Source organism: Herpailurus yagouaroundi, unplaced genomic scaffold (genome assembly GCF_014898765.1).
Source record: "Herpailurus yagouaroundi ecotype Mexico unplaced genomic scaffold, PumYag 186, whole genome shotgun sequence".
Taxonomy (NCBI): domain Eukaryota; kingdom Metazoa; phylum Chordata; class Mammalia; order Carnivora; family Felidae; genus Herpailurus; species Herpailurus yagouaroundi.
This window is the reverse complement of record NW_024412417.1, coordinates 15,253,695-15,267,726: the sequence shown is the minus strand read 5'-3', so window position 1 is coordinate 15,267,726 and position 14,032 is coordinate 15,253,695. Positions and strand designations below refer to the sequence as shown.

At 36.8% G+C, this 14,032-nt stretch overlaps 1 protein-coding gene across 49 annotated transcripts in view; it reads right to left on the bottom strand.

Annotated features, from left to right (window-relative positions):
* The window catches only part of RIMS2 (regulating synaptic membrane exocytosis 2), a 617,389-nt gene that overhangs the window by 89,277 nt on the left and 514,080 nt on the right, over positions 1-14,032 (bottom strand). For 33 of the 49 annotated variants that reach the window (XM_040494185.1, XM_040494187.1, XM_040494223.1 and 30 more), the window contains one exon: positions 10,019-10,260. The exons of the other annotated variants lie outside the window; for them this stretch is intronic. In XM_040494185.1, the coding sequence (XP_040350119.1) occupies positions 10,019-10,260 (242 nt within the window). The remainder of the gene's footprint in view (positions 1-10,018; positions 10,261-14,032) is intronic. 49 annotated transcript variants of the gene reach the window in all.

Genomic DNA, 14,032 nt, shown 5'->3' with positions numbered 1-14,032 from the left:
CTCTCTCTGCCCCTCCCCTGCTCATGCTCTGTCTCTCTCTCTCTCAAGAATAAATACACATTAAAACAACAACAACAATAACAAAACTTTGAAACATTCCTTAAGCAACAGTGGGATCACATAGAGTACCAGCTTTGGAGTGGATCTGTCCATCATGGAACTGCTGAGTCTCAGTTTTCTGATATGTAAAATGGGAATGATAATGCATACATCTAAAGTTGCGAATATTAAAATGAACAAATTCATGCTACTATTAATGATGTCTTTAAAACTGGTAAATTATTTTCTGAATTTTATATTTAGAAAATATTATATGCTTAACAACTGGTATGTGTTGTTTGGTCAGATAGTGTAAACTGAAGATTAACATTTATTTCTATTTTGCTTTACTCCCAGGAAGCAAATAGTAGGATGTAAATAATAATTTTTATAAAACAAATCTATAATATTTCTCGAATCCCTCTACCTTTCAATACCTTTCCATAATTATCATTTGTAGTAGGCACAATGGTCCCCAAAGGTGTCCATGCACTATTTTCTGGAATCTCAAAATATGTTATGTTATGTGGTATAAAGGAATTTGCAGATGTAATTAAGGTTAAGGACCTTAAAACAGGGATATTATCCTGAATCATCTAAGTTGGCCCAATCTAATTATATAAGCCCTTAAAAGTGGAGCACTTTCTCTAGCTGGACAAAGAAATGCAGCAGAATGGGTACTCAGATCAGAAGCACAAGAAAAATTCAACATGCCATTGTTAGCTTGAAGATGACAGGGGTCACCGTAAAAGAAGGGATGTCGGTCCTAGGCAGGCAAGGCATTGAATTCTGCCAACAACCCGAATGAACTTGGAAATGGAGTCTTCCTTTCAGCTTTTAGATAAAAGCCCAGCCTGATGACACTCTGCTTTCCATCTTGTGAGACACAGAGCAGAGAAACCAGCCGAGCTCACTCATATTTCTGATAGAACGGTAAATCTGCACTAAGTTGCTAAATTTGTGGTAATTTGGTATGGCAGCAATAGAAAACTTCATACACCATTGATCAGGCCCTCATCTCTGCTCTAAACTAATTGCCTTATGAAATTTGTCTCCTGTTCTTGATCTCTAGACTTTCTTATTGACAAAATCTTTCCAACTCTGACTGTCATGACCATATTTCAAATCCTGCAAAGGCTCCCTACTGCCAACTCTATGGCTTGAACTCGCCGGCCTGACTTTAAGTTCTTTCATTTTGTTGTTGTTGTTGTTTTTAATGTTTATTTATTGAGAGAAAGAGAGAGAAAGAGAGAGAGAGAGAGAGAGAGCAGGGGAGTGGCAGAGAGAGAGGGAGAGAGAGAATCCCAAGCAGGCCAATGACATCAGCGTAGAGCCGATCTCATGAACTGTGAGATTGTGACCTAAGCCAAAGGTGAGCTGGATGCTCAACCGACTGAGCCACCCAGGCACCCCAGAAATTAAGTTATTTCTTATCTGGCTCCAACCTCCATTGCCAGGCTCATCTCCCACTATGTGTCAAATACTCTCATATAGACAGCATTTCCGTATCTCTGGGTCTGCTACTGCCCGTGTCTGAAATGTCCATCCCTGTTCTCAGCATCCTCACAGTTTAAACATTATCCACAGTTTAAGACTTAGATCAACTGCTAGCTTGGCATCAGTGTTGGGAGTGATCATTTCCACTGCCACACTAACGATGACATATTATGAGTACTAACACCTGAACCAATATTAATAATTATATTAACGGTATTGGACACTGCTTTAAGTGCTTTCAGAAGGGCTCATAACAACCTCAAGAGGTGGGGAGATAGATGGGGCACCTGGGTGGTGCAGTCGGTTAAGCGTCCGACTTCAGCCAGGTCACGATCTCGCGGTCCGTGAGTTCGAGCCCCGCGTCGGGCTCTGGGCTGATGGTTCGGAGCCTGGAGCCTGTTTCCGATTCTGTGTCTCCCTCTCTCTCTGCCCCTCCCCCGTTCATGCTCTGTCTCTCTCTGTCCCAAAAATAAATAAACGTTGAAAAATAAAAAAAAAAATCTTTAAAAAAAAAAAAAAAAGAGGTGGGGAGATAGAGTCCATTATTTTTAAAGCTGAGGAAACGGAAGTTTAGAGAGGTTGGTTGACTTGTCCATGCAGCAGAGCCGGGAGATGTGAACTCGAAAACTCGCCAATCTGCTTTCTCCACTCCGCTACAGTTCCTTATAGGATAATCTCTGTTCCTCTTGCTTGTCCTCATCATGTTCTACTTTGTTTTATATTTACTCAAGCCTACAACTCATTTCTTCTGGGAGATTTTAATATCCTTCAGTAGAAAAGCTGTAAAAGAGTAAGGACTATGTGCCAAGTTTCGTCTTCCTTAGCACCTACCAAAATGTCTCCCTTGCAAATAGGGTAGTTGATAAAAAATGTTTGCTTGGTGAGATGAATAAATGTATGGTAATGTTTGTACTTTAGGAAAATGATTATAATACTATAAGAATTCGTTAGTAAATTTTTAACAATTCGACTATGAGTGTAATCTTTAGGTTTGGGAAGGGATAATGCAAGATAATTTGCAATTGTAGATGTAAATGGATAGTTCCTAAATAGATAGTTCCTTAACAATAGCTTTCAAGAGCTCTATTTATTTTTTCTATAGATAATAATAAAACACTAGAATGTGAGATGTTCAGAAATATGTGACATATATTTATGTCACCATTTATAGCTTTTTTTAAAGTTTATTTACTTTGAGAGGGGTGGAGGGGCAAACAGTGAGGGAGGGAGACAGAATCCCAAGTAGGCTCTCTATTGGCAGTGCAGAGCCCAACTCGGGGCTCAAACTCACAAACTATGAGATCATTGCCTGAGCCGAAATCAAGAGTTGAACCCTTACCTGACTGAGCCACCTAGGAGCCCCTGGTACACTGAAGTTTTAAAAGCTATGAATGATTGGGGCACCTGGGTGGCTCAGTCAGTTAAGTATCCGATTGTTGATTTTGGCTCAGGTCACGATCTCATGGTAGTGAGCCCCTCATCAGGCTCTGCACTGAATGTGGAGCCTGCTTGGAATTCTCCCTGTCTCTCTCTCTGCCCCTCTGCCGCTCACACGTTGTCTCTCTCAAAATAAATAAATAAATAAGCAAACAAACAAATAAGTATTGTTATTAACACAGAGATAATCCTTTAGAATCCGAAAAACAGGCTTACATTTTTCTATTATAAAAAGGTTTGTTTTTTTTTTTTAAGGAAATGGGCAAGACTTGAATGGACATTTCTCCAAAGATATCCAAATAGCCAATAAGCACATGAAAAGATGCTTAACATCACTGATCATCAGGGAAATGCAAATCCAAACTATAATGAGATGCCACCTCAGACCCATCAGGATGGCTGTTATGAAAAAATAACAAGTGTTGGCAAGGAAGGAGAGAAACCACAACTCTGTGCCCTGTTGGCAGGAATGTCAAATGGTGCAGCTGCTTGGAAAACAGAATGGCGGTTCCTCAAAACATTAAAAATAGAACTACCATATGATCCAGCAATTCCACTGTGGGTATGTGCCCCAAAGAATTGAAAGCAGGATCTTGAAGAGGTATTTTTACACCCGTGTTCTTCATAGCAGTATAATTCACGATTGCTAAAGGGTGAAAACAACCCAAATGTCCATTTACAGGGGAACAGATAAACAAAATGTGGTATATAGGTACTATGAAATATTATTCAGCCTTAAAAAGGAAAGAAATGCTGACACATGCTCACAGCACGGAAGGATGTTAAGAACATTATGGTACGTGAAATAACTAGGTCACAAAGGGACAAATATTGTGCGATTCTGCTTATTATATAAGGTACTCAAAGTAGTCAAATTCAGACACAGAATATGGGATGGTCATTACCAGAAGCTAGAGGAAAGGGCAAAAGGGGAGTTTCTAATGGGTGCAGAGTTTCACCCTGCAAGATGAAAAGCATTCTGGAGATGGTTGTGCAATAATGGGAAGGTACTTACTGTCACCGCACTGTGCATTTGAAAATGGTTAAGGTAATAAATTTTACGCTATGCGTATTTTACCACAATTAAGCAAATAAAAATAAGGGTTTTCTTTTTAGAACAAATGATGGGAAATTCAATCCAAATCTAAGAAACGCTAAATTAATTTCCATTAACAATAAAACTGGTATCTTTCTTAGCTACTTGTTTACCCCAGCTTGCTACAGAAGTACTTTAACACAATTCATAATATGTTTATAATAGCTTTCACTTACATGAAATATTTTACCTCATCTGTTATAGTTAAGCCACTTGAACTCAGTACCAAAGAATAAATAGCAGCATGATTATCAATACTTTTAATTATAAGGGCTGGTAGTATTATAAATGCTAAAACATTATAATTTTTTAAATGTTTATTTTATATTGAAAGAAAGAGAGAGTGTGAGCGGAGGAGGGGCAGAGAGGGAGGGGGGAACCCCAAGTGGACTCCATGCTATCAGCCTAGGGCCAGATGCAGGGCTCAACGTCACTAACTGTGAGATCATGACCTGAGTGGACATCAGGAGTTGGATGCTTAACCCACTGAGCCACCCAGGTGCCCCTAAAACATTATAATTTCAAAAGTGAGGAATACGCCTAAATTTGGCGTTAAACTCCTTAACATGTTATATCCTATAGTGTTAGTTTGAGATTTCTAATAACACGAAAAGGCAATACTGCTATTTAACATCTCTATTATTCTTTATTAGTACAAGTTCTGTTAACAGACCTATGGATTCAGCAAACATTCACTTAGAACTTTAACATACTAGAATAGTGGTGTTAGGTCTTTTTGAATTACATATACTAGACCAGTTGTTTTAAACCTTTTAAAATATCATCTCTGTTTCCCTAAAAAAATTATTTATCAACAGTATACATGTTCTAAAATAGTTGTATAATACATAAAACACACATTATTTAAAAGAATAAAATGCAACAAATATTTGTAAATCATTATTTCTAATGATAAAGTAAGACTTTATGTTTTCAGGAAAAATGTTTCCAGTGATGTGCATTATAATTTTCAAAACTGTTGGTGTGCTCACCAAACTTTCTTCTTCTTGTTCCTGAGCACTGCCTAAACTACATTTCCCAACCTTTTGTTTCCCAGACTCAGCCTTGTGACTGAGCTGTAGCCAATGAAATACAAACAGATGTGAATTTCCTAGTTCTAATTCTTTCGCATAAAAAGTTGCGTGTGCTGGCCGTATAGAGAGCATTTCCAAGTTCTTAGAAGAGGGTAAAGCCTCAAGATGAAACAGCCTCAAACCCTGAATGATCACAGAAAGGCCACTGGCCCACTGGGATTAACTGCAGTGAACTGATATTTTTGCCCAATAAATAAAGTCCTTTTGAACTAAGTTTTATATATATCAAGGTTTATATAGTATATAGTTTATATAGTATAGCAGCTGGCATTATGTTAGCAATAAGTAGAGTAATTTGAAGGTCTGCTTCCAAATTTGGTTTTCTCATACTTATTTTGAGTGATGTCATAATTGAAAAAGAAACTTCACAAAGACATACCATAGACCATATAAAGCATAAACACAGGGTAAGTGGTTCATCATTAATAATAGTGGATGTAAATCTATCTTTTATTAATCTTCTCAATAACTTAGAATTTATTTTTTTGAAAAAATTTTCAATGTTTATTTATGAGAGAGACAGAGAGAGAGAGAGAGAGAGAGAGAGAGAGAGAGAACGCAAGCAGGGCAGGGGCAGAGAGAGAGAGGGAGACACAGAATCCAAAGCAGACTCCAGGCTCTGAGCTGTCAGCACAGAGCCAGACATGGGGCTTGAACCCATGAACCATGAGGTCCTGACCTGAGCGGAAGTTGGAGGTTCAAGTGGCTGAGCCTCCTAGGCGCCTCCCCCAATAACTTAGAATTTTTCAGTGAGCTTCTTGTCAAATCTTAAGAGTGCCACTGTACTTCATCAATGGCTGATGAAGAGCTTGAGTAGAAATAAAAGTTTCAGGTCTACCTTTTTTGCACAATTGCAATAGCTATTTATTTAATCCACAGTTTCTTCGCAGTAATCTTTTTAAGCCACTTGCCCATTTTCTGATGGTTAACAAAACTAACACTTGCAGAAAGGCATGCAACACTGACCATCTGACATCCAGACCAACCATGAACACAAGGGTGAAATGTGTACTAAACATTAGCAATGCTTAATTTCTTGTCTTTTAAGTTAAAAAATGAAAAGAAGTTCTATCGTTTTCTTTCCATTTCCCCCAGAGAACTTAATCATTCACCCCAAGGAGTACATGAGCTTTTCACTGAAGATCACTATATTTGAAACTATACCAGACACTGAGAAAGATACATAAGATAAGAAAAAACAGTCTAGCCAGGAGATAGACAAATAAATAAATGATTACAGTTATTGAGTGTTATAATTAGAGTAAATGTAAAATCCCACGTAACCTTAGAAATTATTACAAGATGAAAATTAAAGAGCATAATTTCTTGAGTGACCACAGACCACAACGCTGATTTCCACTTAAGCTCTGAATCCAAAACTCTTTCAACTACTAAGTTGTTCCCACAAGTATCCTGTCACTAAAATAACAAAACTCTTTTCTGACTTCAATGCTCCCAAGCTATGGTCCTGTTTCTAAATTTCCATTTTTTTTTTTAATCAACAGTCCTGGAAAGAGCTGTTATTATCTGAAACTTTCAACTCAGTAGTCACTAGTCATATGTGCCTATTTAAATTTAATTAAAAGTGAAAAAAAATAAAAAATTCAGTTAATCACAGTAGCCACATTTCAAAAGCTCGTCACGTGTGGCTGGTGCTACATATCATATTGGATAGGAGAGATACAGAACATTGCCCACATTGCCAAAAGTTGTATTGGACAATGCTGGTCTAGACTATGATAGAGTAAAAAGTGAAATCTCCAGATCCATACTGTCTGGATTCAAATTCCAACTTCTACCCTTTCAGCTTAGGTAAACTTGGGGAAGTTATTCCCCTCTGCTCATTTTGGTTTTCTCAAAAAATCGTAAAATGAGGAGAGTAGTAATTAATTCCTGCTTCATTACATTATTGTGAGGTTTAAATGATTTACATGTAAAGTGCTTAGAGTAGTCCCAGCACATAAAAGTGTTCAGTAAGTATTAGATATTTTTATTTTTATTCTTGTTATTATTCTTACTGACACTACCTCAACTCCCATTTTTTTAAACCTGCTCCAAAAGGCTTTGTCCACCACTGCAAGGCTTGTCAAGGTTTACCAAATTCCCCATCTTGCCAAATCCAATGGTCAATTCTCAGTCTTCTTCTTGCTTGACCCGTCAGAAGCACCTGACACATTGATAAATCTTTCTAAAATGTTTCCTTCATTTGGTGTCCAAGATACCATATTCTTTCCTTTCCTTTTCTTTCTCTCTCTTTTTTACGTTTATTCATTTTTGAGAGGCAGAGAGAGACACAGCATGAGTAGGGGAGGGGCAGAGAGAGAGGGAGACACAGAATCCAAAGTAGGCTCCAGGCTCTGAGCTGTCAGCACAGAGCCTGGCACGGGGCTTGAACCCACAAACCGTGAGATCATGAGCTGAGCTGAAGTTGAAGGTTTAACCAATTGAGCCACCCAGGTGCCCCCCTCTCTCTTTTTTTAATGGCTTCTCTTTCTTAAGTCTTCTTTGATGAATTCTCTCCTGCTTTCTCAATGTTGGGGTATCACAGAGCTCTCTCTTTAGTTTTGTTCTTGATACAAGTTACTTTACAGTAATCTTATTCAGTGCCATGGCTTTAAGTACTACCTGTTGATCACTCCTAAATTACATCCTCAGCCTTGACCTACTAGGCTCTAGACTCATAACCAATTTACCATATAACAACTGCGCTTACAAGTCTAAAGAGGCATCTCAAAATCAACGTGTCTAAAACAGAGTCCTTGATTCCCTTATGAGGCCAAATTGGCTATGATGTCTTACACCAACAAAATGATTTTAAGTTCTCAAAGCATTTTCTTATAAACTAAAAAAAAATTATCTTATAAAAACCTTGTTAGAACAGGAGGTGTTAATTTCTTTTGTCAGAGGAACATTCTACGAGTCAGATATGTCGGGTAGGTTTTTAAAGAGGTCATATTTGATTATCACATATAACTCAGAGTAAGCAATAGAATCTGAGTCTTCTTATTATCTCTGTATTTTCTGCTAAGTTATAATCCCTAGCAAGTCATATGTAATCTTTAGAAATGCTGACTTTACAGGTGAGTTTACAATCAACAGGCAAAGGAACACACAAACTAGCATGTGCCATGTGTACTGATCCGTATACCTTTATAAATGCAAATTATTATTTACAATGATTGGTATGATATCACCCAGAATAATTTCACTATTTTTTAAAAAGGTCCCATTTTGCCGAGTTTTCTACTCATTAGAAGGTAAGTAAGCAGTCTTGTCTGAAAATCCTCACTGGTACAATGATATTTATTTTTACAATGATAAAAACCATCTTTGCTCTCTGTGCCTGCTCTCAATATTTATCAAGAAACCTTGAATAAGTGTAAATGATTATTTAGTCTAATACCACATAATCTCTAACTTCTATAATCTTATTAATGTGTGTTTTACAGGTTCTTAATTTTTTAACTGATAGGCTTCAGGCTTTATTTTTAGACAAGTTTTAGGTTTACAGATGTTTGTAGATTTTAAGAAAAAAATGCAATGAAGCTCTAACCGCTAGAGATATACAAAAAAATTCAACTTCAATGTCAAAAGGCCAACATCTATCATTTTAGTACAACATAGCTAATTATGTATAAACATAAGTAAATTAAAAATAATTAAAGTATGATCTCTATGTCCATAAATTATTTCTATATTAAAATGTAACATTTTAAAGCACCAAATGAAAAGTTCCTATGTCAATTGGCACATTAAACATAGTGAGTTACAACCACAATGTCAGGAAAACCATCAAATAACTATTTCAATATAAGAGTATATATATAAGACTCAGATTCCAGAATCCCTATTACAGTTATATAAAATGAAGGTTAGCCGGGTCCAGGAATTAATGTATCCTTAAATTCTTTTGTGTTGCAGATTTTTGTCCCGATTTCTGTGTATTAGAAACCCTAGTAATTAGAACCCTAGTAATTCAAACATAAATGAGATTTCATCCATTTGCCTATAATTTATTTGCTGTAAAAGAAACACCATATTATATGCTTTTGTTTGTTTGTTTGTTAAGTGGAAGATATGTTATTATTTCCAAGATACCAGGGATTTAATGTTTAATTATCAACAACCATTTGAAAAGACGTTGCTTTGACTCACAAATTTCTTAATTGCTAACTGTGGCTTTTCTGAGTAGGAGTAGGAGTGCTGTATCTAATTTATTTTTGCAGATGTGATTTAGAAACGGAATTTGAAAGTAGCAAGGCTTTGAATATCTTCACTATCAGCAGAAAATTCCTCCATCCCTGCTGCTGGAGAATATTGCTGCATGAAGTTTTAACAAGGAAATAAAAACTGCAGTCAGAAAATTGATACTACTGGTAAATGCTGCTTACAAACTGAAAAAGAAGTTAGGTTGTCAGCAATAAAAGAACTACATTATTCACACAACATAGGAGGTGTCATCTTCATGACGGTAACTTGCTGGGAATGGAAATTAATTTGGCTGGTTCCCTCTTGAGGAACCTAAAGAAAGCAAATATCTCATAGATCAGAGCATCTTTACGAAGCATCAGCAACAGGCAATCCCGCCACCACAGCTTAACTCCTCCCTGAGGAGCAAAGACCGTACACGCATCTCGAGAACGGGGGCCAAGGTTCACTTCAAAGCAGGTTCATTGGTCACTGAAAAACAAAGTTAGTGTTTCATGTGCAGAAAGGTCAACTAGCTTAAAATGGCCCCATCTCTCTGGAACATGTCATCTTCCATTAATTACTGCGATGAAATGAGCAAGAGAAGAGAATACGTATTTTAATTACAGCTCAAACATGAAGTCAAAAGTAACATAAAAATGCCTACCCGTTTGGCTGAGCTGAGAAGCACTGCGACTCTTCCTGGAGAGGCCAACAATAGCTACCATTTTGGCCCCAATGCTAGAGCGCCGCTTTTTGCCGCTGGTGCCCAGGGCACCCACTGCGGTGTCAGACTGGCTGCCGTCGTTCTTCTCCAGCGAGCACATGTCTCCGCTGATGCTGGTGCTTTTGGTCATGTTCTTCCCTGAGATGCCCACTTGTCTGCTTTGCATTTTGGATGTAAAGACACTGTAGGCCGATGGATCATTAAAAGGCAGGCCAAGAGTGAAAAGGAAAAGACAGAAAATGTATTTTAGATGAAACATCTGGAGTATAATTAAATCATATCATTTATGGGACACATTTTTAGGATTTAAAAACTTCCAAATACCATGGTCTTGAATGGGCTCTACTATTCAGGGTCAACCTAACGCAGCTATGTAACACAACTATGTAAACTCACGATTTCACTTCACTCAAAGAAGGCACCGGTTTGCGTGGCCATGGGGGGGAAATATTCACAGAAAATCGGGGGCTTATTTCAGACAATATACTATCCTGCAAGTACAAATATGCTTTAAGGCAGCCATACAACAAAGGGAGATGCTTCCAAAAGCACTCTTCTCTGATATGTTTTACTACTGCCTTCAAAAAGAAATTAGTAGAGTGGGTGAATCTTTTAAAAAATAGCAAAAATGACAGCATCCACTGCTAACAGTGGCCTTTCAAAATAAGTTTTCTTTATCTCAAAAGATGTATAAGATTTATCAAAATAACGGTTACATTTTCTAAAAGGGATTGATGTTTCATTAGTTTTGAATTAAAAAATAAGTTATTTCACTTTATGTAATTTCATATTTATCATTATGTCTATATTCCAAAGGATAAAGAAAAGGGAGATTGCATTCATTTGAAAGAAAAAAAAAAAACCTCATTATTACTTTTCTAGACAATGTGATCAAGAAGCAATCAATGAATCAATGAAGCATGTGAGCTGATTGATGATTACTGATTACTGATTAGCTGATTACTCCCATTGGGAGTGTTAGTAGTGATTACTGATTACTCCCATTGGCAATAGTCAGGAGACTAACACGGCCAACTAATTAAAGACAGGACCCTTGATTCTTCTGTGATTACTGGGATGTGGTAGGAAGTTGAGCGGGGTTTGAAGAATCCAGAAGCAGGCTATCCAGCTGGGCCCCCCCAAACCTGGAAAAATGTGAAGGAAGCAGCCTGATTGCAGGTACGGGAAGAGTTATTTATAGGTCATTTTGATTTGGGATTAGAGTCATGGTTTTTGCCTTAATTTCATACTGATAACAGGAGTGAATAACATAATTACAGAAACAAAAGAAAAAAATCAAGAAACATTAGAAATGTCTTTATGTATCATTTAAAGAGTGAGAATTGGAAAACTGACCTATTGAGGAAAGCTCTTATTTCTAATTCAATTTCTTGGTCTTTCCTCCCAACCACCCCCCCCACCCCAATTTTTTTTTACTCCATCCTAGAGTAAAATCTACTCCAGGACCACATGCTAATTTTATGTACATTTTCTCCAAGCATTTAAGAGGGGAAAGGCCTAGTATAAAATAAAAAAAAAAAAATTTTTTTAAATTTATTTTTGAGAGAGAGAGATAGCACGAGCAGGGAAAGGGCACAGAGAGAGAATCCAAAGCAGCCTCCAGGTTCTGAGCTGTCAGCACAGACCCCGACATGAGGATTGAACTGGTAAACTTAGAGATCATGACCTGAGCTGAAGTCGGTAGCTTAACCAACTGAGCCACCTAGGTGCCCCCCAAATTTAAAAAAATATATAGTAAACTGTACTATTTTACCCTTCATATTAGTTTAAGGAGAAATGAGACATAAATAGGCCAAAAGACAGAACAGTGTATATGCTTCTATAATACCCCAAATTGATAATTTGCAAGCTTGTTTGATATGCTATTCTTTAATAAACAACAATAGAATAAAATAGAGTTTTGGGGGCAAACAGATGTGGGCTTGACTTCCAGTTTTGCCATTACTTAACTGACTTCCTTAGAAGAATTAATTATTCTGAGCCTCAGATTCTTCATTTGTAACATTAGATTATTTTATTTTCCCTTCTTACCTTAGAGAATAGAGATAATATATATAACTAAAGTAAAAATTTAATAAATTAAAATAATAACAATTTTTATCAGGGAATATGGGCAACAGATAAAATAAGGCTAAAGCTCTTCAGTTTTTCTTTAAAAACTTAGCTGCATTAATAGAAATGATATTTGTAATTATAAACTTAAAAACTTTTGAAATTAAAATGTCTACAATGTCTTTAATACAGCCGGCATTATATAATGGACAATAGACTGCACTGAGAGTCAGGAAATCTGGGTTTGATCTTTGGCTGACTCATTGGGGAGGGTTGTTAGCCTTTCTGAAACTTAATTTGCTCACTTAATAAATGAGAAAATGTAAGTAAAGCACTGAGCAGAATGCCAGACACATAAGAGCTCCAAAAATTATTCTCCCCTTCCTTCTCCCTATTATTATCACCCCTTACCATCACCACCACCATCATCCATTGGGCATCCATTAAACATCTTGAACTGGCATATCTGTAAGGTTCCCTTAAACTATTTAATGCTTTGCTGCCTTACGGTGTTTCTTATTCTGTGGATTGTGGGCAAATAAACACAGAAATGCAACCTATGATTTTCATAATATGCTGTCATCAGAAAAGGCATGGCATAGCCTTTAAAAGTTAAAGTTTAGTTGAAACTCAGGCTTTCAAAATAATAACATACTCCATATAACATGTCAGAATAACCTAGTACTCCTGTCATGTAGGCGTCTTTCTCTCAAACATATACCTTTCTAACAGAGCCACTTAAGCTAATATCTACCAAGGAAGAAAAAGATATACTCACAAAATATTGTTTATTATACCTTATAATTTTTGCATTTTTAATTTTCACGGTTGCATATAAAAGCTATAAAGAACTTGTCCAAAATTAAGCAGGATACAATAAAATACTAGAGCTGATAAATCAGTTTGTAGATAAATATTTTAATGACAATTTGGTTCTACGGAAGTATACTCCTCTTCAACCTAACAACTTTGATAATGCATTATCTACAAAAAAGGTTACTAAAAGTTTTGTAAGATGGATCTATTCTTCATCTTCTAGAAACTTCGAGATCACCAGGAATGAGTTTTGAATAGTTGTCTTCCAGTGCTATGTTCTGAGAAGAAGGAGACTGAGGCTAGGGTATCACTACTGGTTTCCTTGACTTTCCCTGCTCCTCACCACCTACACCTACAAGCAAGCAAGCAAGCTATCAAACAAAATGTTTAAAGTTTTGTGCCTCTTGATTCATGGAGTACCTTGCTGTAAGAAAAAGTCTGTAAACATGGGTGATCATTTGGAATGCTCAGTGTAGTTAAGAAAGCACATTACATTATCAGTTACTTTAAAAAAAGACCATTTCTAAGGATCTGGTGATATAGTAAATTTCCAACAATGCTAGTGGGGGTCTCAGTGATGGACTTCTGAAGGACTAGCTGGCAATATGTATCAAAAACCTTAAAAAAAAAAAAAACAGCCTAGCTTTTAAACTATTGATTCTACTTTTAAGTACATCCTAAAGGAAAACTTAGAATGTGTACAGATTTAGCAATAATATTTGCTGCAGAATTGACTATAACAACACACTCATACACCCAAGGGAAAATCCCACAAGTGTCCAATAGTTAAGGGTATTTAAGTAAGATATGTTCATCAATAAAATAGAGTGTACCTTAGAAAATGCTGTTGTAAATATCTATTGAAATCAAATATGTTTTTAATATAGGGCGAGGGATAGAAGAAGCAGATATTTGCAGCTAGCTTTGGCTGGTCCGCATACCAAATATGGATTTACCCTACTGCTAGGGGTCACAGATCAATTCAGACCCCATAGGCTATCCATTCTTTCTTTTCCTTCCTTCCTTCCTTCCTTCCTTCCTTCCTTCCTTCCTTCCTTCCTTCCT